The following is a 23,503-nucleotide window of genomic DNA, read 5'->3' on the forward strand; positions in this document are numbered from 1 at the left end:
GAGAGAACGGATTATAAACTAAATCACTCAGTCTGAGAGCCAAGAAGTACCCACGAACCAAAAGAAAATCAGGAGAGAGGAAAAGGGATGGAAAGCACTAGAAGACACCTACAGCAGGAGCAGGAGACACTGATAAGCGCCAAAGAGAGCCAGAAATCAAGACAGATAAACAGCTTTGAAGGCTGAGAGGACTGAAATAAAAAGAAATCAGGTATCAGTAAACCTTAAAAAAACAAAAGCAAAGAAAACAACAACAAAAAAAGCTGGGGCTTTTTAACATGCTGCATGCAGGGCAAATACAGCCAGCCCAAAACTTTCAGCAACCAAACAGGGGAATCAATTAGCTGCACATATTATAGGTAACCCCTAGGGCCTAACCTGCCAGATACAGAATTTTAGAAGTTTGTCTAAACATGGAAAGGCTGAGTTTACATGCCAGAGATGAATTCCTGAAATAAAAGAAAAAACTTTTTTCAACAGTTTATTCATATAAAAAGGCTGATAAGCAGTTTCCACAGACAGTTTTGATGTATACATCAACTCTGCGATTCTGGTTCTTTGCATGTGATGGGGAAAGTAACCACGGCTGAACTTCAAGATCATGCTCTTAACCATCCTCATTTATTTAACACACGGTACAATCCAAAGTAGGAAATGGACATTTCAGTTATTTTAATGCAGCCAAGCATGTTCTGAAAGCTTAAGAGATGATGATTAGCTGTTTTCAGAATTAAAAACGTTTTGGGGGAATCACAAACAGCCGATAAAACTCAAACAGATTTAACAAGACAACTGAATACGATGAATCTGAAACCAAAGGGAATAAACAAGAACTTTGCTAATTTCTTTATTTTAAAAATTATTTATTTTTAAAATAATTTATTCAAATTCAAACTTAGTCATATAAACAGTTAACAACCAGAGAACTACACATATTCATAAACCAACAAAACAGAACTACATATTTTAAAGAATAAGCTGTTTTACGGGGAAAAAAAAAAAAAGCCAAAATTTTAGAAAGGGATCTTAGATCTAATGCATGTGAATCACACCTGAGGTTCAGAGTCTGCATGAGAAGCAGTACTCAGATGAATCTAAATTTCCAAACATCTCCCTATCAGTATGGCATATTTTCAAGAGCAGGTGAGATCTAAGAAAACTATGCTCAGTATCATAATTTTGGATTTAAATAAGCATATCCCACAACCAACCTAAAGTTTTAAGCAAGCCAACCTCTGGGTAACTTTTGGTACCAAATGTAGCATCTCTCATAAAACTACTAATTTGAGAATGAAAGCCACCAATAATGACAAAACAGAGGATGGAGCTTAGGTAACTGTTTCTAATATGAAATTCATATTTATGAGTACATAAGGACTTCCAATCAAGCTCAATACTGAATTGACCCCACAATACTGAGATCTGACCACAAGGAAGGCACACTACTATGTTCAGACTAGTGTTCTGCAACTAATTAGAAAGTGAGACACCTAATATAGCGTCAAACTAGGTCAAAACACATTATTACCAGAATAAGCAGTACGAAACAAGCTTTTATAAAATATAAAAGCCAATATACAAAATGGATACCAAGATTTCTCCAGGGACAATATAAGGGAATGCTTTCTTATTAAAATTGTAAGTAGATGACAATACCTAATGGGCAACTACAGAAACTGAACATACAAGCAGAATTTGTTATAATCAGATATCTAATTATTAATAAAATATGATGTAGGCAATCTAACATAAGTGGTAAATATCTGACAAAAGTAACTGGGGACTGGGGTTTTAGCATAGTTTTTAATATTCAATTCTCCCCTTTTAGTCACTTAATATGTATCAGTAGCATCAATATTAATAGTTTTTCTGGTCTTCCATAATTACCCTTACCATGAAATTGTACAAGTATTAAAAAGTCAAAATTCCTGGATACAATGAAACTAAATTTGGGGTTCCCCTGGAGGGTAACCATTCTCCTTTGTAAGCTGTGTTCTTCTAGCCTACCAGTCTTCTCCTTTATCTTCCCTCTGCTTTACCCCCAAGGCTTCAACGAAACAGGTTCACTGTTCCCTTTCTCCTCGTCAGGTGTCCTAGATGCTAGACAATTTAAGGCAATAAAAATGGTTATTTAAGACTTTGGAAAGCTTAACCACCATCACACGAAAGAGCAAGGAAAATGACACCACAAATAAAAGGATGAGAACACTATGAAAATAGGTTCTGGACCTCTGCAATGAAGTAGTACCGAGCAACCGAACCAAAGGGTCTGGGTGAAGGGGGCATGAGTAGGAAGGGGAATAAGGATGAGGAGAAAGCGACTACTCTTTTGCCCAGTGTTTCTTCAGCACCACTTTTAGCAACGATATGGTTTCAGGACTAAGTACAGTATCCTCTTCCCCCTAAAAAAAATACTTTCCCATTTATTTCTAAAATGCCTAAAATTTCTTCAACAAAAATTAGAGTTGAAAAGCTTAAACACAAAGTATAACCAGGACATTTACAAGATAATGTGTTTCAATTTTATTGCATTCAAATGGGATGTTCTGACAGAGGAAGGGGGTTTAAAGGTCATTAAGGTCATAAGGGAAGAACTGCTAAAGTAAGGGAGGAAGCAGAAAGGAAAAGAAGCAAAACGGTAAAGACACTAAACACTTAACGACTTTCACAGATTGGAAGGAGTGGTGACTATACCTCCCAATCCCTTTGAAATAAATCTCCAAATCCTTTACACTGCAAAACTCTCTCGGATAAGCCCCAAAACATCCTTCCTTTTTCATCTCCTGCTATAGCCCTCCATTTATCTATACATAAAACTACATTTGCTCATAAATCTCAGAAGAAGCGTCTTTTCATGATTTGCTCCACTTTTGAAATAAGCTCTTCTTGTGCTTTCAGTCCCAGTACAAACAGCCTTCTCTTTGCACCCTCATTCTATTCTAAACCAGTCACTGCTTTTCTCTTTTGCTCCCAAAGCATAGAATTCATACTTCAACTTATGGTGCATCCAGTTGCACAGGCCAAAAGTTGTGAAGTCTTCCCTGACTCCTTTCTCTTCTTCATCTCTCTTATCAATTCATTAGCAAATCCTGTTGGCTCAACCTTTAAAATAGGTCCAGGGGCACCTGGGTGGCTCAGCTGGTTAAGCGACCAACTCTTGATTCTGGCTCAAGTCATGATCTCAGGGCCCTGGGATCCCTGCTCAGTGGGGAGTCTTCCTGAGGACTCTCTCTCTGCCCTTTACACCCACTTGAGCTCTCTTTCTCTCTCAAATGAATAAATCTTAAAAAAATAATAATAAAATAAGACTAAAACATGGTCAACTTACACAACCTCCACTACTAGTTTTTTGGTACAAGTCACCATCACCTCTCACCTGGATTACTGCAAGAGTTGTCTGATCTCCCTCTACCCTTGTACACCCAAGAGTCAATCTGCCACACAACAGCCAAATTTTTCCTTTTAATTTTAGGTAGGATCGTGTCATTTCTCTGCTCAAAATAGTCCAAGGTTTTTCATCTCATTTTGAGTAAAAACCAAACTCTTACAATGGGCTACACAATCCATGACGGATCCTCCAGCCCAAATTATCTCTCAGACCTATGCCCTGACTCCCCCTCATTTGCATACCACTCCAGGGATCTGCCACATGTGCTCCAGGTTTACAGCCTTTGCATTTTTTCTTACCTGCTCTTTCCATACTTCACATGGCTTCCTCACTTTTTTCAGATTTTTGCTCCAAAGTCATCTCCTCAGTGAAATCTTCCCTGATTGCTCTATCTAATGCTGCAACATCCTCAATCCCCTTTTCTACTTTTTCCACCATCTTCCATAATATATACTTTCGCTTATTGTTTACTGTCTCTTTCTATAAGAATGCAAACTCCACTGAAGCAGGTTTTTTATTTGGTTTTCTTCACAGCTATTGCCAATACCTAGTACAGGGTCTGTTCTACGACATGTGCTATATAAATACTTAGAGAATGAATGAATCCACATCTGCCTATCCAAATACTAAACCAATTATTAAAGGCAGGCCCAACACCTTTTAATTTCTGTACTCTTTTTTTGTTTCTTAAGTACATAGCACAGTATTTGGCACATAATTCATGTTTACTACACATTAAATCAGCCAATCATTTACCTGTATCCTTGCACAGGAAACAGAATACAGAAAGATATTTTATTTTCTGTATGGCTGATGGTAAGTGCACATTAGTAGAAAACAGTGATGGAAAAGTGCCTCACCTCTGCTCCCAATATTAAAAGGTTCTGCTGTCATTATTGTTTGTTTTAAAGCAAATGACTGGGCCAAACACCCTGTTTAAGATATGCAGTTTTTTCACTGTAAAGTGAGATACATGAGAAAATAATTACAACTAGGAAGGAAAAGAAAACCCAGCAAACTATAAAGTTTATTATGGTCTTACAGATCTAATTTACTGATACAGAAGTAGTAAGTTTATCATGAGACTGGTTTATTTTAGGGTTATTTCCCCAAATCCTACTCTTGTAAATAGTGGTAAACTTAATACTGCTTATTGCATAGGAAAATCAAAGACCAATTTTCTAACAAGTGCCAATGCTGCTGGGTCTCATCAAATAAAATCTTTGGTGAATGAGGAATTTTACTGCCTTTGAGTGGTTTTAATCACTTCCCCAGAGCAATGGAGCTCTGCAAAGTTTCAGTTATTGGAAAAATCTCAAAATCTATATGCACATTAAGCAACTCATTGCTAGACCATTATCATTCTTTATAATTATAAAGATGCTGTGATTAATAAAAATTTAAAAATAATTATAAAGTATTAGCAGACTTAGAGCAGCTCTGTTATTTTCTCAAACATGGATACTAGAATATACAACTTCCGTGACATGAGAGTGATGTTAAAAAATGATATAAAATCTATTCCAAAAGATTGGGAACAACTGCCCCAGAGCTTTCAAAGTATCGTTCTACATATTATCTTTCACTTTTAGAGATAACAATACTGGCTGGATAAATAAGCATTTTCCCCATTCTGGTGTTCACACCTAATTGACAGTAGGGAAAGGAGTAACTTGGGTTTGAGTCTTGACTATCCACTAGCTGGCTTTTAAACCACAAACAAGACACTTTACTTCTAAAGCTTCACTTTCTTCATTTATGAGGATGAATCCATCTTCCTTAACCACTTCATTAGAGCCATTACAAGATAAAATCAGAATGGAAGTTACATTACAAAGTATGATACAAATATTACTACACAGTAGAAGGCATGGAGGTAATGTGTGGCTGAAACAGTTAAGTTTGGACTTAATACCAAGCTAGAGTTTTCAGACTTGACTCCACAGAAAATAAGGAAAGCATTAGAGGTTTTAAGGAGGATGTAGGGACAGTTGTGGTGGTGGTGGCGGCATTGTGTATCTGTGCAAACCAGTGAGGTAACTGCACCTTCAAAGAAATCTAACCGCACAGTGAACAGATAGCTAGGAGTAGAAAGAACTAGAGGCTATTATGTATTAGTCCACATGAAGGATAGAAAGTTGGACTACAGCACTGACAGTAGGTAAGAGTGGACTGACTTAAGCACTGCAAAAGGACGTGAAAAGCTGCATTTAACAGTGAGGGAAAGGGAAGAATTTCAATGCAAGCAGAGAGGTGGACAATAACCCCCCCCAATTTTTTTTTTCCTTATTTTGTTACTGGAAAAGATTGAGTTTAGACGTGTTAAATTTGAGACATCAGGAGGTATTCAAGTAGCAATATCCACTAAGCGTGTGAAATTAAACCTCAGAAAGAAGAGGTTGTACACAGAGCTGTAGATCTGGGAGTTTGCTGCTTAAGATGGTTGAAGATGTTAGAGAAAAGAGAGAGAAGAATAAGGGGGTGCTGAATAAAGAACCAAGAGAACATGAAAATCAGAAGAGCAGACAGAAGTCAAAACAGGGAAGGAGAAAGGAATCTGTGATGAGATGATAAAATCCATTACACTCTAACTTATAGAAATATACAAGATCAAATTCAGATGATGCTTCAGAGTGCAATATTTGATTTAGATTTAAATACTAAGGAGAGAATTTAGAGGACACTTTTGACTTGGTTCATGTTTACAGAAATACTATTTTCCTCTGATGAAAAATCTGTGGGCTCCTGGAGTAAGCCTTCTCCAATATCCCCCTAGTCAACAGTTTGGAGTTAGTCACATTCTTCCTTCATATACCTTCAACAAACTTAGTTGAAGAGAAGTAGAAGAACAGACTGAAGATGACAAAGAGACACTATTGCCTTCAAGGATTAACAATCTTTTTTTTTTTTTAAAGATTTTATTTATTTATTCGACAGAGATAGAGGCAGCCAGCGAGAGAGGGAACACAAGCAGGGGGAGTGGGAGAGGAAGAAGCAGGCTCATAGCGGAGGAGCCTGACGTGGGGCTCGATCCCATAACGCCGGGATCACGCCCTGAGCCGAAGGCAGACACTTAACTGCTTGTGCCACCCAGGCACCCCCAAGGATTAACAATCTTAAATGATGCTGATAAGTCAAAAGGCTACAAAATGTGAAGATCATTTTCTAGAGAGAAGGAAGATGTTTGCTTTTGTTTCTTATAGTCTACATATGCTTATTATAGAGGCCTAGAAGTCATGACAATACATAACCCTTAGCTTTATTTTTATGAAAATGATAAAAATGAGTTTCCTAATCTTATTTTCTGCTCACATAAAAACTGCAGAACTCAAGGAGTCCATTTCCATTTAATTCTGTGCCTTTATTAAAACAATGATTTCTTATAGCACATTAAAATTGACTTCCATCTATACTCCCACACTGGTATATTCTATTTCAAGTGGCAATGAAATATGATTTTCCTCAAAAATAACGTATTTTAGCACTTCATGAGTTTTAGATATTTGAGAATTTTCACTATCCAGAACCTCATTATCTAGCAGTACTACATACAGTTGGCTTTAAGACTAGTTGCCACTAGTAACTCATTTACCCATCTCACCAAGTCAGAAACCTGGAAGTCATCCTAGAGCCTCCTTTTCTCTAACTTTCAAAGATTAATCATTCACCACAGTTAAACAGCTCTCAAAAAAGTTCCTCTAGCACCATTATCCCTTGTCTGAGTATTAACCCATTACGTAAACTAACCCTGCTTCAAATTCTAATAATCAGACTTGGGGCTTATGTTTAGATATTTAACATCTCGTAATATATTCTATCTTTATAGTACTAAAAGACTGCAAGGACAGCATGACAATGCAAAATCAAAGGAGTGTTCCTTTCAACAAAGCACTTGCCCCTTCATGATATCATTCTATCATCTTGTTTAGGAGTAAGTGCCTCCAGTTATTCCAAATGCTATGTTCTCTCACAACCCATGGGCCTTGGTTAGATTTCCATTCCCTTTTCTGCTAACATCTATTCATAAAAAAACAATGTTAAGGTCTTGAAGTACAAAAACAGCAAAGCTCTATATCTCAAGAAAGTAAAACATTCATAGGATCTTGATTATTTTACAGATAAGATAAAGGAACAAATCTAGCACATAATGACAATGGATTTCTTTTAAGTTTGTATTTAGTCAAAAGTCACTAATTTAGGATTTTGCTATAATATAAAAATACAATAAAATGTTAAAAAAATAAGGCAGTTACCTGAGGAGAGTCAAAAGGGTATCGACTACTAAACTTAAATAGAAGTTGAAATTTTTCCCCTTCATATAAGGTACCTGGTGCACCTTCCATGTCTACAATCCACCTAGAATAGGGAAAAAAACAAATTAAAAAACTTCAGATAAGAATTGGGATGAGAAAGAAAAGGGAACACTGAAGACTTCCTTTATACCAGGCATTGGGATAAGAGTCATTCATGTGCAACAGCGTACTTCATCCTCCCAACAATTTTAAGAGTAGGTATTAACACCATTCTCTGACGCTCAAAGGTTAAGTAACTACATCAAAGTCAGACAACTGGCAAAGGGCAGAGCCAAATTTTAATCCAGGACTGAAAACACAAAATGAAAACCAAACTCAAGTGTGCTGACACCGAAGCCTGTACTCTTGCTACTCAATTTATGCTACCTTATTTTTCCAAAATACTAATTTTGCAATGACTGAGAAGATTTTATAGGTAACATCAAACTAATGAACTGCCTTTCTGATATCATTTTAGAAGCAATGGTCAAAGTAGGCATCAACAATGACTAGAGAATCATGGCTGTTAGACCTATCTTCTCATCAGTATTCTAGAGACTAAACGGGAAAAAGAGGCTAAGCTAAAATCAGTCCACCTACTCTGACAGCTATTCAAGGCTCTACACTGCCTTTCCTTTGTCTCTCATGTTAATAAATTTAACATTTTAGTTAGTTGTTTAATAAAACTCAGAAGAGATTTCTATGGCCTCTTTGAGTTTACTTTGTTTCCACATAAAATAATCACAAATATAAATCTGTTTATAATTATAATCTGTACACTTACCTCTTGCTCACTTATGTATTTATTAGTAAACTCTACGCCAACATACGGCTTGAACTCACAACACTGAGATTGAGAGTCACATGCTCTACCAACCAAGCCAGCCAGAGACCACATCTCTTGCTCTTTAAAAAAAAGGGGGGGGGAGTATGTTTCTCCCTCTACCTCTCCCCCTGGCTCATGGTCTCTCAAAAAAATAATGTTAAAAATAAATTAATTAAATTAACTAATTAATTAGAAAAGGGGAAACTGGGGCTCCTGGGTGGCTCAGTTAGGCAACCAACTCTACTTCAGCTCAGGTCATGATCTCCGGGCCCTGAGACTGAGCCCCAGGGCAGGCTCCACGCACAGTGTGGATTCGCTCTCTCCCTCTGCCCCTCCCTGCTGCTCATGCACACGTTCTCTCTCTAAAAAAATAAATTTTAAAAAATAAATAAAAACTTAAAAAGGGGAGTAGAATAAGGACTATTGTGGCAAAGATGACAAGGCCACACTGAGAAGCAGAAGTGGACCAATCATAAGAATCCTAATTATAGCACTGGCTAATTCATCTTAAACTTTTTTGGTATAAAAACTTATTACTTTAAGTACAGGGAAACAAAAGGAAGTACTATTGAGAATACAGTGTTGAGGTTCTAGTCATCACCCCACATACTATGAACTTAGGGGTATATAAAATAATAAACATGCCTACTCTCTGAAAGCAATCAACTAACACATAGAGGCCCTTAAGAGCACAGCCATTCATTTTCAGAATGCATGTTGAATACCAAACATGGCAATAAAGGATATGACCACAGAGTCAAGAGGCAATATTATACAGTGAAATTACACAGGTCTGTCCCTTAGCTGTGAGGCCATGAGTAAGCTGTTTTACCTCTCTTGTTTTAACTCTTTCAATTATAAAACATATATTTAAAACAAAGTTAAAAGTCATTAAAAAAGGATACTCATCTAAGTGTTGCAAAGATAAATGGCATTACTTATGCAAAACACGTACTGCTTTCCGGACATCAGAACCAGTACACAGTAAATTAAATATAATGCATAAGCTGCATTAAAAACAAAAACCTATCCTCTTTACAAACTGGGTCCCTACTAACCATCAAAATCCCCCTTTATAATTCTCCCCTGACATCCACTATGCACAGTGATTATTCCAAGGAAAAATCAGAGGACTTTCCTCTGGTGCCCTTTAAGATTTGATTTGACTGATCTGAAAGTGTGAGATCATGCACTAGTGGGAGCCCGGGAAAGAAAAGAGGGGAAAGGGAGAGGGAGGGTCTCAAAAGACTCTGGGCTCAGCCCCAATGCGGGGCTCAAGCTCAGGACCCAGAGATCATGACTTGAGCCTAAAACCAAGAGTCCAGCGTTGAACCAACTGAGCCACCTGGGCACCCCTCCTGGTGCCCTTTCATTCTCTTGATAAGGCAAATTTTAGGACAAGGATGTCTGAGTGGCTCAGTCGGTTAAGCATTTGCCTTCGGCTCACATCATGATCCTAGGGTCCTGGGATCAAGTCCCATGTCAGGCTCCTTGCTCAGCGGGGAGCCTGCTTCTCCCTCTGCCTGCCGTTCCCCCTGCTTCTGTGCTGTTTCTCTCTCTGACAAATAAAATCTTAAAAAAAAAAAAATTTAGGACATAATGTAAATTTACATGTGATCTATCCAAACACAGCTTTTAAATAATAGCTAAGCAAATATCTTAGTAATCCTTCCAATATCTGGGTGAGATAGGTCAAAGGCGGCATAATTTTCAGCATTGTGCAGGAAAATTTTATTAAATAACTTTCTGCTAACTGAAAAAGCAATATACGTTCCGTATAGAAAATTTAGAAAGGTATATCGGGGCGCCTGGGTGGCACAGCGGTTAAGCGTCTGCCTTCGGCTCAGGGCGTGATCCCCGTGTGATGGGATCAAGCCCCACATCAGGATCCTCTGCTATGAGCCTGCTTCTTCCTCCCCCACTCCCCCGCTTGTGTTCCCTCTCTTGCTGTCTCTATCTCTGTCAAATAAATGAATAAAATCTTAAAAAAAAAAAAAGAAAAAAAAATTTAGAAAGGTATATAAATAAACAAAAATCACTCAAATATAAATACCGCTGAAGTACTTTGGGTACATTTCATTCTAGTCATTTCGTAGTTTATTGATGGAACTGATGTCCAATAATTAAATTATGTGTACAGTTACATTAAATAAATTCAAATTATCAGTGTTTACAAGATGCCTGGGCGGCTCAGTTGGTTAAGGGCCAACTCTTGATTTTGGTTCAGGTCATGATCGCAGGATCATGAGATTGGGTCCCATGTCAGGCTCCGTACTGGGCATGGAGTCTGCTTAAGATTCTCTCTCTCTCTCTGCCCACCCCCACCCCCCACACACTCTAATAAATAAATAAAAATGAAAAAATAATAAAACAAACTAAAAACCCAAATCCTCAGTGTTTATGCATCCAGTTAAGGGCGCATGTTCCTTAGGATGAATGAAATGGGAGAAGTCTCAGTTCTTAACTTCCAATGAGTAGCTACTGTCCTAGGATTTTAAACAGTTATTTTTCATGCATTCATAGCTCCTAACAAAGAAACAGCCAACTATTCCCCTCCAAAGGAAAAATTAGCTCTTTTGGCTATATTGTGACAGGATACACACCAATATGGCCTCTCGAAGGGATTTTCAGAGGGACTATGTCTATACAAAATTTCTGCATTTCATGCTGACTACAGGCTATAACTCAGGGGATGCCATTCCACAGTCTAACTTTGAGAAACCATTTCCCTGTTACTGACATTTGTTTCCAAATTGTCTCTAGAAATAGTAATGTTGAAATGAGTACACTTAGCCCTAAGTTAATCTTTTTTTTTTTTTTTAAGGTAAGCTCTATGTCCACCAACATGAGGCTTAAACTTACAACCCCGAGATCAAGAGTTGCATGTTCTACTGAAAGAGCCAACCAGGCACCACCCCTGGGTTACTATTTCTATGTCTCTGTTCCTTCCTTAGGTCAGCATAGGGGTTTATTTATTAGTTCAAAGGATATGATACTCTTATTTTTAAAGGTCTTAATACATGCTACCAAACTGCCTTCCAGAAAGCTTAATGTGTTTTTTTCCATCATCATTCTTATCCCACTTAAACATATCTTTTAAGATCTAATTTTTATGAGACTACTTTTATATTCTGGAAGACAAAGATAATAAAACTTTTGTGATTCATTTACAATAAATTATTTTAAAAGAAAAACTGCCTGACAAACATCTCTAAAAATGACAGGTTTATTCTGCAACAAAGATAATGCTGTTTTGGTAGTTAAACAATTTGTGGTATACTTGCTTGACAATCTATACAAATGTTTCCATTTGTACAAATGTAAAACATTCCTTTAACTTTTTATAAATCATTGTTATTATGTGATTCCCCCCACCACCAAAAACGGAAAGGGTGAAAGAGGAAGCACTTATTTCCAATAAAAATTGAATATAATCTGTTTCATTATACAGAACAAAAAAAAAAACTCCTTTAATTATATAGAACAAATGTCATACTCTAATTTTCAAATTTTGTTTGATAGAAATGAAAAATCAATCGAGAGTCACAAAAATAAATGAAAGAACCTTAAATGCATATTACTAAGTAAAAGAAGCCAATCTGAAAGGCTACATACTGTATGATTCCAACTATATGATGGTCTGGGGAAGAGACAGTAAAAAGATCAGTGGTTGGGGGGGTGACGAATAGCACGGGGGATTTTTAGGGCAGTAAAAATATTCTGTATGATACCATAATGATAATACATGTCATTGAACATTTGCCCAAATCCTTAGAACATACAACACCAAGAATGAATTATAATGCAAACTACAGACTTGGGGGGATTATGATGTGTCAATCATACTTCATCAACTGTAACAAATGTCCCACTCTGGTGGGGGATGTTGATAATGGGGGAGGCATGTGTGAGAGCAGAGGGTATGTGGGAAATCTCTGTACTTTCTGCTCAATTTTGCAGGGAACCTAAAAATGCTCGAGAACCCAGCAATGTTTTAAAAAGATTGTTATACAGCTAGAGATCCGTACTCATTCTCAAACAACACTATATCCATCCAAACATCAATAGATCCATTCTTCATACCCCTGTTTTTAAAGCTTGACCTTCGTTGGAAGTATGGACTCCAATCTCAAAGTCAAAGGTAACTAAAATTATTTCTCTAAAAGGATAAATATGTCCATAAATTTTGGTCACTTTTGCTCTCTGGACCTGAATACCACTAAGTATTTGAATTACCCTCTTGTCCTACAACTTGGTCTATAGTGTACTTTTTATCTTGTTGCCTCTTATCGCTTATATGTTTTTGAAGATTTTAAGGAGTGGTTCCATTATTTTAAAATTTTCCCCCCAATTTCAGAACACTTACCCTTGTCTAACAAAACTATTAAGTCAAAGGAGTGGTATAAACAGACTATACTGGGTTGTGAGATCTTAGGATGATACTCTAGAAAACATTTCAAACTAATTCAAACGCTCATCTTTATGAGAGGACACATACGTATCTCTCTAGTCTTCTTGGTTTCATATCTGGGAAAAGGCTTCTTTGCGCCCAAGGAAGGAGCACAATTAGAATACTTCAGTGTCTTCCTTCTATGCTTCATTCTTTTATCGTCTTGAAGAAGTTTCTTATCTGTTAAAAGAGGCTGCTGAAGAGTCCAACATCCATTTAGCTACTCTTCTGTTCAGGGCAATTAATGTGTTCAGGGAATGGAGAGACCTCTTGACTACTACCCTTCAAACCTTTATACATGTGGTTTCGAAAAATTTGATAAACAACCTCATGCCAAACCGCTCTATTTTAGATGAAGATCATTTCACAAACAAAGTCAGACCAAAGTTTTTATATGCTGCCTCTTCAGCAGGAAACATTTTTAAACATTACTAATCAACATATGGTTTTAAAAGAAAGTTAATAAATCTATACATTATATACAATGTGTATGATACTATTATGTAACAAAATGGCGTATAAATGCAAAGAATAAGATCTATTTATTTACCTCTTGATGGAAGAGAGTGGGATGAAATATGAATATTCCACATTTAATTTTAATTTTTTTTAAAGATTTATTTATTTGACAGAGAGGGAGAGAGTGAGAAGAGGGGCAGAGGGAGGGAGAGAGAGAATCTCAAGCAGACTCCCAACTGAGTGCAGAGCCCAATGCGGGCTTGATTTCACGACCCTTAACCGAAATCAAGAGTTGGACACTTAACCAACTGAGCCACCCAGGTGCCCCCAAATTCTACACTTTTACAAATAAGTATATATTCATACTTTAATAATAAAAGAAACAAGTACTTCAAAAATTGAATACTTACTGTGTAATTGAATTCTGAACACTCTTTTCATTTAAAGTCATTCCGGGAGGTGGGTCATTTTGCAAAGCCAACAGTTCTTTCTGCAGTCGTTTCTAGAAAAGAGTATCAACAATTTGTACTTTTAAAAAAATGACAATATAAACATCCTCCCAGTGTGACAGACAGAAATCCTTGAGTAAATTTCCTCCAAATGCTCACATCTTTTCCTTTGCAAGCCCTTTACATCTTGTATATATGTTATATGCCTGACTCTAACTTTTGTTTTTCCTGTAAGTCACACTCAAAACATTCCTAAATATATTTGTAAACACTGATGCTGTAAAGTGGTTATGAAGAGCAGACAGGTACCTACAAAATTTCATTGTTACTCCACTGAGGTTATAAGATCTCAGCCTAGGTCATAACTGCTTAAAAGTTTTAGCAGTATTTCTGTTACTACTTTCCAATGATAAAAACCATAGTTCTCCATCATCCTTAAAGAATGCGTCTTATTAGAACAAGATTTTTAATTTATTCCACTTATGATAACAAATGTGGGTTATATGATCAAGTAAATGTTATTAAGTTTTTTATTTTAATTCCAGTATAGTTAACATACAGTGTTATATTAGTTTCAGGTATACAATATAGTGATTGAATGATCAAGTAAATTTTTTAAAAACACTGGGTACAAAAAGGAGAAACTGATGTCTTCCTTCAATGCAGGACTTCTCAGAGAATTCTGATATACTACCTTACACAATGATTCTCCAAGGGGAAGAAGATAACAGAGAGGTTTCCAAAAGTAACAGAACTCCCTTAGTGTAAAGCATCTTGGAAAAGTCTTGTTTCAATAATCATATTTTGGGTAACAATGCTGTAGAAATTCTCCAGATCTTGAGAAATGCACTAAAACAGGGAAAGCAAGTCCTTATTATCAAATCAAGGACGTACAGCAAAGTCCATTTGCATAGCTACTAACTGAAACATAAGGATAGAAATGTAAACTAAGAAAAGTTTTATTGGTATAATTATCCCTAGGTCTCCTGAACATAATGATAAAGGGTACTATGAAAAAAGAAATGTTTTCCACACCCTGACACTACTTCTTACATGTTCACAAAGAAAGAGACCTATGATGACCAAATTCCAAGAGAATCTCCAATTAACTCTCCTCCTTATATTCACATTTTTCTGTAGTTCCTTCCCATACTGTACCAAAATTGGTCAGTGTGACCAACAGAATATAGCAGAAATGATATTTTATCCCCAAGATTAGGTTCTAAAAGACATGGCTTACATTTTGGTCACTCTCTGTAGAATCACTTGCCATACTATGAACAGCCCAGTTCAGAAGCTCATACGCTAAGATTACTGGCCTCCTGCTAATAACCACATGTGAATTGGAAGCATATTCTCCAATCCTAACCAATCTTTCAGATGACTGCAGCCAAGGCCAATATCTTGCCTACAAACTCAAGAGAGATTCTAAGTCAGAACTATCCAGCTAAGCCTCTGATTCCAGACCCAAATGTTTTTCTTTCAAATTACTAGATTTGGAAGGAATTTGTTATATAGCAATAGATAATGCAGGACCTCTGCTCCAAACTCCCCTTGTGAGAAGGGGCTATCAACCACTTTTCATTTCAGTATCACAGATCAGAATCCAAAACATTCACGGGACCACATTTTTTTATTGAGGGGGTAGAGTCACTACATTAAAAAGACAATTCATGGGGCACCTGGGTGGTTCAGTGGGTTAAGAGTCTGCCTTCAGCTCAGGTCATGATCACAGGGTCCTGGGATCAAGCCCCACATCAGGCTTCCTCCTCAGGGGGAGTCTGCCTCTCCCTATTCATCTGCCTCTCTCCCAGCTCATGCTCTCTCTTGTGCTAATAAATAAGTAAAATCTTTAAAAAAAAAAAATTCAGGCAAGTTCCTTATTGTCTTAGCTACCAGGCAGTAAACTACTTTGCACATCCACATCTCTCCAATAGAGATAAAGCAGGGCCAACAGTTTGGGGACTAATGAGTATTTACTAAGCTCAATAACAAAAGTAATAATTCATCCATGCACTTAAAATCACAACTTAAAAAAAGACACAAAGAATGGAAGGTCAAGTGGTGTGTCTATCCGGCAGATTCACAAAAACAGGGAATTTATCCTCTGGGGTATGTTCTCCTCAAAAAAATAATTCTTTGGAGAAGGCAGGACATGTCTTTATTTATTTATTTTTTAAAAGACTTTATTTATTAGAGAGAGAGAGAGAGAGTGTGTGTGTACGCATGTTCATGCATGCGTGCCCAGGGAAAGAGGCAGAGGGAGGGGAAGAAGCAGACTCCCCACTGAGTGCAGAGCCCTGTCCCAGGACCCTGAGATCACGACCTGAGCCAAAGTCAGATACTTAACTGACTCAGCCACCCAGGTACCCAGACATGTCTTTAAATGAGCAATCAGTCCCCTCAAGGGTCCTCTGGATCTTCTAAGCAACTGGTTCTAATCAGCTATACTCAAAAACAAAACAAAAAAAAAGAAACAGGTTCAAGTTTCCTGAATATGGACATAGAAGCTAAAAGAGGAGGATCTAAAAAAATTTGATGTAAAAATAAATAAAAGTTCCTACTCACTTGAGGATGTGAAGAACTAGTGTAACTATTTAGAGATCACACTATGTAGCATCAATCAACAGAAAGCTATATCTCATCAGGAGGCATTCAGCTCCTAAGTTTGAAGACAAAGTATAGAAAAAGCAGATAAGGAACACTAGCAAAAGCAATGATACCACCCACTGTGAAAACCAGCACGGCAACATGGTCGGCTTTCCCAGACAGTGCTGAAAATGGCCAGCTACAGACTGAGGTAACTGGAGATAATGGGAAATAACTGCAGAAGGTAACTACTATAACAAAGAAACAGAAGTACCCAGAAACCACTGGGAGGGGAAGAAGCCAAGAAATCAGAGTTCCAATGGTTCTTGGCCAAATATCACCAGTCTGTACCTAAATTGGTGAGGTATGGGAAAACTGATTGCATGTATTCCAAATGTACCATAATTCTCTGAATCTAAGAAACACCGTCAATCATAAGATGCACCATTATTTTATGGAACACTAGAAAAGGAAAATTGCTGCCAATTAAACGATAACACACCATTGGTAAGACATTTTGATTCCAGATGTTTAAATAAGAAAAAAATGTGCATTTAAAAATCCAAGAATAGTGTACTAATAAAAGTTTAATTTCTGAGTAAATTTAATAGGTCTGAAGTGATTTTCTCAATATTTAACATCTAACCAAAAATACATGATCTCAATCTTTAAATATGCATTTTATTTCCAGAATTTGCATAATAGCAGTACACAGACATCCTGTCCTCCCAGGCAAAAGGCCTTAAGTTACCAGCAAAAGAATTTCTTTTTCTCATCTCATTCATCAAAAATGGCCAGGCCCAGAACCTAAATGTTTGGAAGCACCTCAAACATAGAGTAAATCTGAAAACTCCATCTAATCCTTCATCATATGTTGGCTCAAGTCTGGAAGAAGACTTGCAGGAATTTGAGCTCTGAGAGATCCAAGTGGATTTATATACTCAATAAGAAAGATCCTGATACATCTAGATACCTTGAGAGAGAAATGCTTAAACACTTTCAGAACTGGTTTGGCTTGGGACACATGGCTGGCTCAGGCAGTAGAACATGCAACTCTTGATCTCAGGGTCGTAAATTTAAGCCCCACGCTGGTTGGGGAGTCTACTTAAAAAAAGGGGTGGGGCTGGTTTGGCTTTTCAGTGGCTCTGGCTTCAGCAGTCCAGCCAGCACCTCCCTTTCTTTCCTTCCTCCCTTTCCTTCCACAAATTGTTCAAAATGATATGAATCCACTCTAATTTATTACCTTTTGGGGGGGGTGTTAAGAAAATCACGGACAAATTTTGCAAGTTATCAATGACAAGGCACTGGGACCCACCGCAAAACTGAATGACACTCCAGTATGTTACAATACCAGGGTTGGGAATCTCTGCTGTGAGATTACTACAACAGCCTAGGACTTGTCATCCTGCACTGATAGTGACACCAGTTCAGTTCCTAAAACTTTTTTCCAACTCAACCCATGTGAGGGATTATTCTTGAGATTTACTCTCCCCTATGACTGGGGTTTACCAGAGGCCTGGCTTGAAGAGAGAATTTATGTAGTATGAAAAGGCTGCTCCGGAGCTTAACATATTTTCTCTCCACCAGCACCTAAGAATCACTACAGTAGCTGCTTCACACCAAAGGTGACCTGTAGGAACACAAAACAGTCAAAATAATAAAGAAAAGACGCATGCATTATTACTCTTAACCCTGTGAGATGTAAAGCCCTTGGAAGGCATAAGCTGCAGTTTATATACAAGAGTAAAAGCAATTTAAAAGATAATCACTTTAAAAACTGTAATCACTATATTCTAATCAGTCCTATTCCATTTCCCCCAACTCAAAATACCAATGCTATCCAAATATACACTCATAATGTTAAATCAAGTTTGAATATGCCATGTGCCTCCCTGGCATAATCAGGATATGAGATAATTGATAAATATAAAGACTAATACTTCAATATCAAAATTTTTAAAATAAATGTGGGGATTGGGGGGGATGGGTTAAATAGGTAATGGAGATTAAGGAGTACACTTATGATGAGCTGAGCACAGTATGATGTATGTATGGGAGTGCTCAATTACTGTATTGTACACCTGAAAGTAATGCAACACTATGTTAACTGGAATTGAAATAAAAACTTAAATTATATAGATGTCTAAATACATACATACATAAAATCTCAGACATCCTAAAATTTTTTAAAAAATAAATATGGTAAAACTCTATCCTAACACAGATTCCTGACATTATGTGTACTGAACATAATTTAACCTAATGACATTATTGTGACAGCCTTAAATAACAATGAGTCTATAAGCCAATTTGATCCTACTGCAAATTGTGATAATTTGATATCCTTGTTTTTCACTTGTTTTCCTATCATCTGAATTTTTATTGTCAATAACTTGTCACAATATCTCACCTCCAGTCACTGACATCTTTTTCTTTCTCCTCTTTTCTCTCTCCTTTCTCTGCTGTTTCCCCCTCTGCAACCCCACCCTACATTACCCGGCAAAAGAGTTTATTTTCGGTGGATACATCACATTATTTTTGTTTAAACCTATTCATCACCAATACTGGCAAACATTTACTGCTTCACATGCTCTTAAACTATAATATACTGCCTCACTGAAACTAACTGGAGAAATCAGGGATAAATTCCCCAACTCATTAAATGAAAAGCATGGCCCAGTAACAGGTCCACAGACCACACTTTGTATAGCACATGCTAAACCATGATGTGTTATCCCAATGATGTGACCTCTGCCTCTTCAGCTACTGTCATTTTCATCAATGCCCACTGTGACGTATTAATCCCAGTTTTTGCTTTTTTACACAGCTGAGGATGATGACAGTATTAAAAAAAAAAGTAAGAAAAAAGTACTACTATGTAGGTTGTTCTATAGTGCACATTACTGATAAGCTGAATACCACATCAAACGAAATGCACCAAATAGCCAGTTGTAAATGCAACATAAAAGTTCTTAAAAAATTAAAAGTGCTACCTCAGTGAACACACAAGTGGTAAGAGAGTGAAACAGCCTTATTGCTGATATGGACAAAGTATAAGTGGTCTGGATAGAAGATCAAACCAGCCACAACATTCCCTTAAGACAAAGGCTACTGTAGAGCATGGTACTAACTCTTCAAATCTGTGAAGTCTGAGAATGGTGAGGAAGCTGCAGGAGAAAGGTCTGAAGCTGGCAAAGATTGGTCCATAAGGTTTAAGGAAAGAAGCTGTTTCCGTGACGAAGGTGGAAGGTGAAACAGCAAGTGCTAATATACAAACTGTAGGTTAAGTTCTCCAAAAGATCCCGCTAGGATAATTAATGAGGGTGGCTACACTGAACCAAAGATTTTCAATGGAGATGAAACAGTCTTCTATTGGAAGAAGATGCCATCTGACTTTCATAGCTAGAGAGGAGAAGCCAATGCCTGGCTTCAAAAGCTTCAAAGGACAGGCTGACTCTTGTTAGGGACTAATGCAGCTGCGGACTCTAAGTTGAAGTCAATGCTCACTGACGATTCCAAAAACCCTAGAGAGCCCTTCAGAATTACGCTAAATCTACTCTGCCTGTGCTCTGTAAACAGAACAACAAAGCCTGGATGATAGCACATCTGTTTATAACACAGTTATAAATATTTTAAGTCTACTCTTGACACCTACTGCTCAGGGAAAAGATTCCTTTCAAAATACTGCTACTCATCGACAATGTACCTGGTCACCCAAGAGCTCTGATGGAGATGTACAAAGAGATTAATATTGTTTTCATGCCAGCTAACATAACATCCAATCCGCGGCCCACAGATCATGGAGTAATTCTGACTTTCAAGTTTAATTATTTAAATACATTTCCTAAGATACAGTTCCAGTGGAGTTGATTCCTCTGATGCATCTGGCCAAAGTAAACTGAGAATCTCCTGGAAAGGATTTACTATTCTAGATGCCATTAAGAACATGTGTAATTCATGGGAAGAGGTCAAAATATCAACACTAACAGGAGTGCAGAAGTTGATTCCAACCCACATGGATGACTTTGAGGGGTTCAAGACTATAGTGGAGGAAGTAACTGCAGATGTGGTGGAAACAGCAAGAAGAATTAGAAGTGGAGCCTGAAGATGTGACTGAATCGCTGGAATCTCATGATAAAACTTGAATAGATGAGGAGTTGCTTCTTACAGATGAACAAAGAAAGGGGATTCTTGAGATGGAATCTACTCCTGGTAAAGATGCTGTGACGACTGCTGAAATAAGAAAGGATTTATAGTACTACATAAATAATCTGCTTGAGATTCTCTGCCCCTCGGCAACTCCCCCAACCCCAACGCACGCTTTCTTTTTCTCCCTCTAAAATAAATAAATAAATCCTTTTAAAAAAATAAATAAAAGGTAAAAATCCTTACTTAGGGTAGGGAGAAATAGAGAAAAACACTAAAAATGTAGAGATAAATGCCAATGGTTGCCAACACAACTGTACCTGAAATGGCCAACAATGCTTTTCTCTCATTTCCTCTAACAACCAACACAAGGTGGAAAGTTAACAACAGGGGAACATAATGGAATAAAAACAAGATTACTATACACATTACCATCACTACAGTATTGAACAGCTACTATTTTTTCCCCCAACATTAAACAATTGTAACAATAGTTCTCTCTCTTCTTTGAGGGTGAGAGGCAGGCAATGAAATGATTTTACTTATTTTAAAATGAAGCAGAATTTGATTCATGCACATTAAGAAAACATTTTCTTTCCTACTGAAATCTAAATACACTTATACAGACCTTAGTTCCTAAAGGTTACTTGTTGAAACTTTTTCCCCTTTTTGGAAATGAAAAGCTTCCAACAAAGAAGGTATTCATTATTTTAAACTAACATTTTCAAAAATCAGATTGGAATGCAAATGTAACAAGACTTAAAGATCCCTCTTCTTAAAAACAGCCCACAGCCAGAAGAGAGAGAAATATGTAATAGTTTCTACATGCTTTCAGGGTACAGCGGTGCCTAAAAGGAGAGAAGTGGTCAAAGAAAGAAACCAGGACCATGGTAAACTGAAAACCAAAGGAAGAATGTGTTCCAAAGACTAAACAGTTTCTTTTTCAGCAGAATGGCAGAGCAGATACTCTGAAAAATTCTATAAAAAAAAGTGAGTGTAGGAATCCTGAAATAAAAGGATCATGGCTGGATTTCGCCTTGGGGACTTCTACCAAACCCAAGGAGGGGCAAGGCCAAAAAGTGAGGAATCTAACAGAAGGCTAAGGACTCTTCAGTGTAAGGGTAAGAAACGGGGCATAGAAATTTCCGTTTTGAACCAGAGCACTGGGCAGAGGAAGAAAAAACTTCTTCCATGAAATGTCTTAACTTCAAGTGGCCACCCACAGGGGTTTGTAGTATGAATTCCTGCAACCTTAGGCAAGAATTTAATCAAAAGTGGAAGTAATGGGGGCGCCTGGGTGGCATAGCGGTTAAGCGTCTGCCTTCGGCTCAGGGCGTGATCCCAGCGTTATGGGATCGAGCCCCACGTCAGGCTCCTCCGCTATGAGCCTGCTTCTTCCTCTCCCACTCCCCCTGCTTGTGTTCCCCTCTCTCGCTGGCTGTCTCTATCTCTGTCAAATAAATAAATAAAATCTTTAAAATAAAAAAAAAATAAAAAAAAAAGTGGAAGTAATGCCCAGGCAACTGGCAGAAGCAAATTTAAGTCCTGAAAGAAAAGAAGTTTTCTATCCCTTTGAGGCAACAATTTTGCTTGTCAGAACCTAAAAAGATACATAAAAAATTAATAATGACCAAATGAGAACTTATTCGGAAGGCAATAGCATTCAATACCCAGCGTGATAAAAATCTATCTTCCTTAGCTGGAATAGCACCAGATCCTCCAATTAATTTATGTCCTTGTAGCATTTATATATAATTTATAGAGTGAACAACTCTAAGGCAGAGATTATATCTATTTATCTTTGTGTTCCAAGCATTCAAAACTGCCTGGCACATGATGTTTTTTTGCCTCAGTAAATGTTTAAAAACAAATTAATAAGGGTGTTGACTAATTCACTATTTAAAAGGGCAAAATCCAGAAACGATGTATGTGTCTATCAATAGCTAAATTATACAAATTATGGCATATGGAAATAAGACTATGCAACCATTAAGAATTTTGTGTACTAACAAAAGAACCCCAAAATATACTGATGAATAAAAAGCAAGCCTCAATCAGGGAAATACAAATCAAAACCACAATGAGATATCACCTCACACAGGTCAGAATAGCTAAAATTAACGGAGAACAACAGATGTTGGTAAGGATGTGGAGAAAGGGGAACACTCTTACACTGTTGGTGGGAACACTAACTGGTGTAGCCACCCTGGAAAAGAGTATGGAAGTTCCTCGAAAAGTTAAAAATAGAGCCACAATAGCCAAAATATGGAAAGAGCCCAGAAGTCCATCAACAGATGAATGGATATGATGTGGTGTAGGGATGCCTGGGTGGCTCAGTTGGTTAAGCGCTGCCTTCAGCTCAGGTCATGATCTCAGGGTCCTAGGATCAAGCCCTGCATCAGGCTCCCTGCTCAGTGGGGAGTCTGCTTTTCCTTCTGCCCCTCCCCCTGGCTTGTGCGGGCTCTCTCCACTCCCCTCTGCCAGCTCATTATAATAAATAAAATCTTAAAAAAAAAACAAAAACGTGGTATATGTATACAATGGAATTACTCAGCCATCAAAAAGAATGAAATCTTGCCATTGGCAATGTAATGGATGGAACTAGAGGATATTACGCTAAGCAAAAGAAGTCAGAGAAAGACAAGTATCATGAGATTTCACTCATGTGGAATATAAGAAACAGAACAGATGAACAAAGGAGCAGGGAAGGAAAAATAAGAAGAAAGCAAAGAGGGAGACAAACCATAAGAGACTCAACTATAGGAAACAGCCTGAGGGTTGCCGGAGAGGAGATGGGTAGGATGGAATGGGAATTACGGAGGGCACTTGATGTAATGAGCACTGAGTGTTAGATGCAACTGAGAATCACTAAATAACATCTGAAACTAATAATACACTATACGT

The 23,503-nt window shown here is 37.5% G+C and overlaps 1 protein-coding gene across 10 annotated transcripts in view; it reads right to left on the minus strand.

Annotated features, from left to right (window-relative positions):
• The window catches only part of UBE2W (ubiquitin conjugating enzyme E2 W), a 140,587-nt gene that overhangs the window by 89,626 nt on the left and 27,458 nt on the right, over window positions 1-23,503 (minus strand). For 9 of the 10 annotated variants that reach the window (XR_004627816.1, XR_004627818.1, XR_004627817.1 and 6 more), the window contains exons 2-3: window positions 13,826-13,917; window positions 7,642-7,744 (exon numbers count right to left, since the gene is read on the minus strand). Coding sequence is in view for 7 of the 10 variants with exons in the window: in XM_034668208.1 (XP_034524099.1) it covers window positions 7,642-7,744; window positions 13,826-13,917 (195 nt within the window). In the remaining 3 variants the exon portion in view is untranslated. Of the gene's footprint in view, window positions 1-7,641; window positions 7,745-13,825; window positions 13,918-16,432; window positions 16,527-23,503 lie in introns of all 10 variants that reach the window. The other variant, XM_034668209.1, reaches the window with a different exon arrangement.

This window comes from Ailuropoda melanoleuca, chromosome 9 (genome assembly GCF_002007445.2).
Source record: "Ailuropoda melanoleuca isolate Jingjing chromosome 9, ASM200744v2, whole genome shotgun sequence".
NCBI classification, from domain to species: Eukaryota; Metazoa; Chordata; class Mammalia; order Carnivora; family Ursidae; genus Ailuropoda; species Ailuropoda melanoleuca.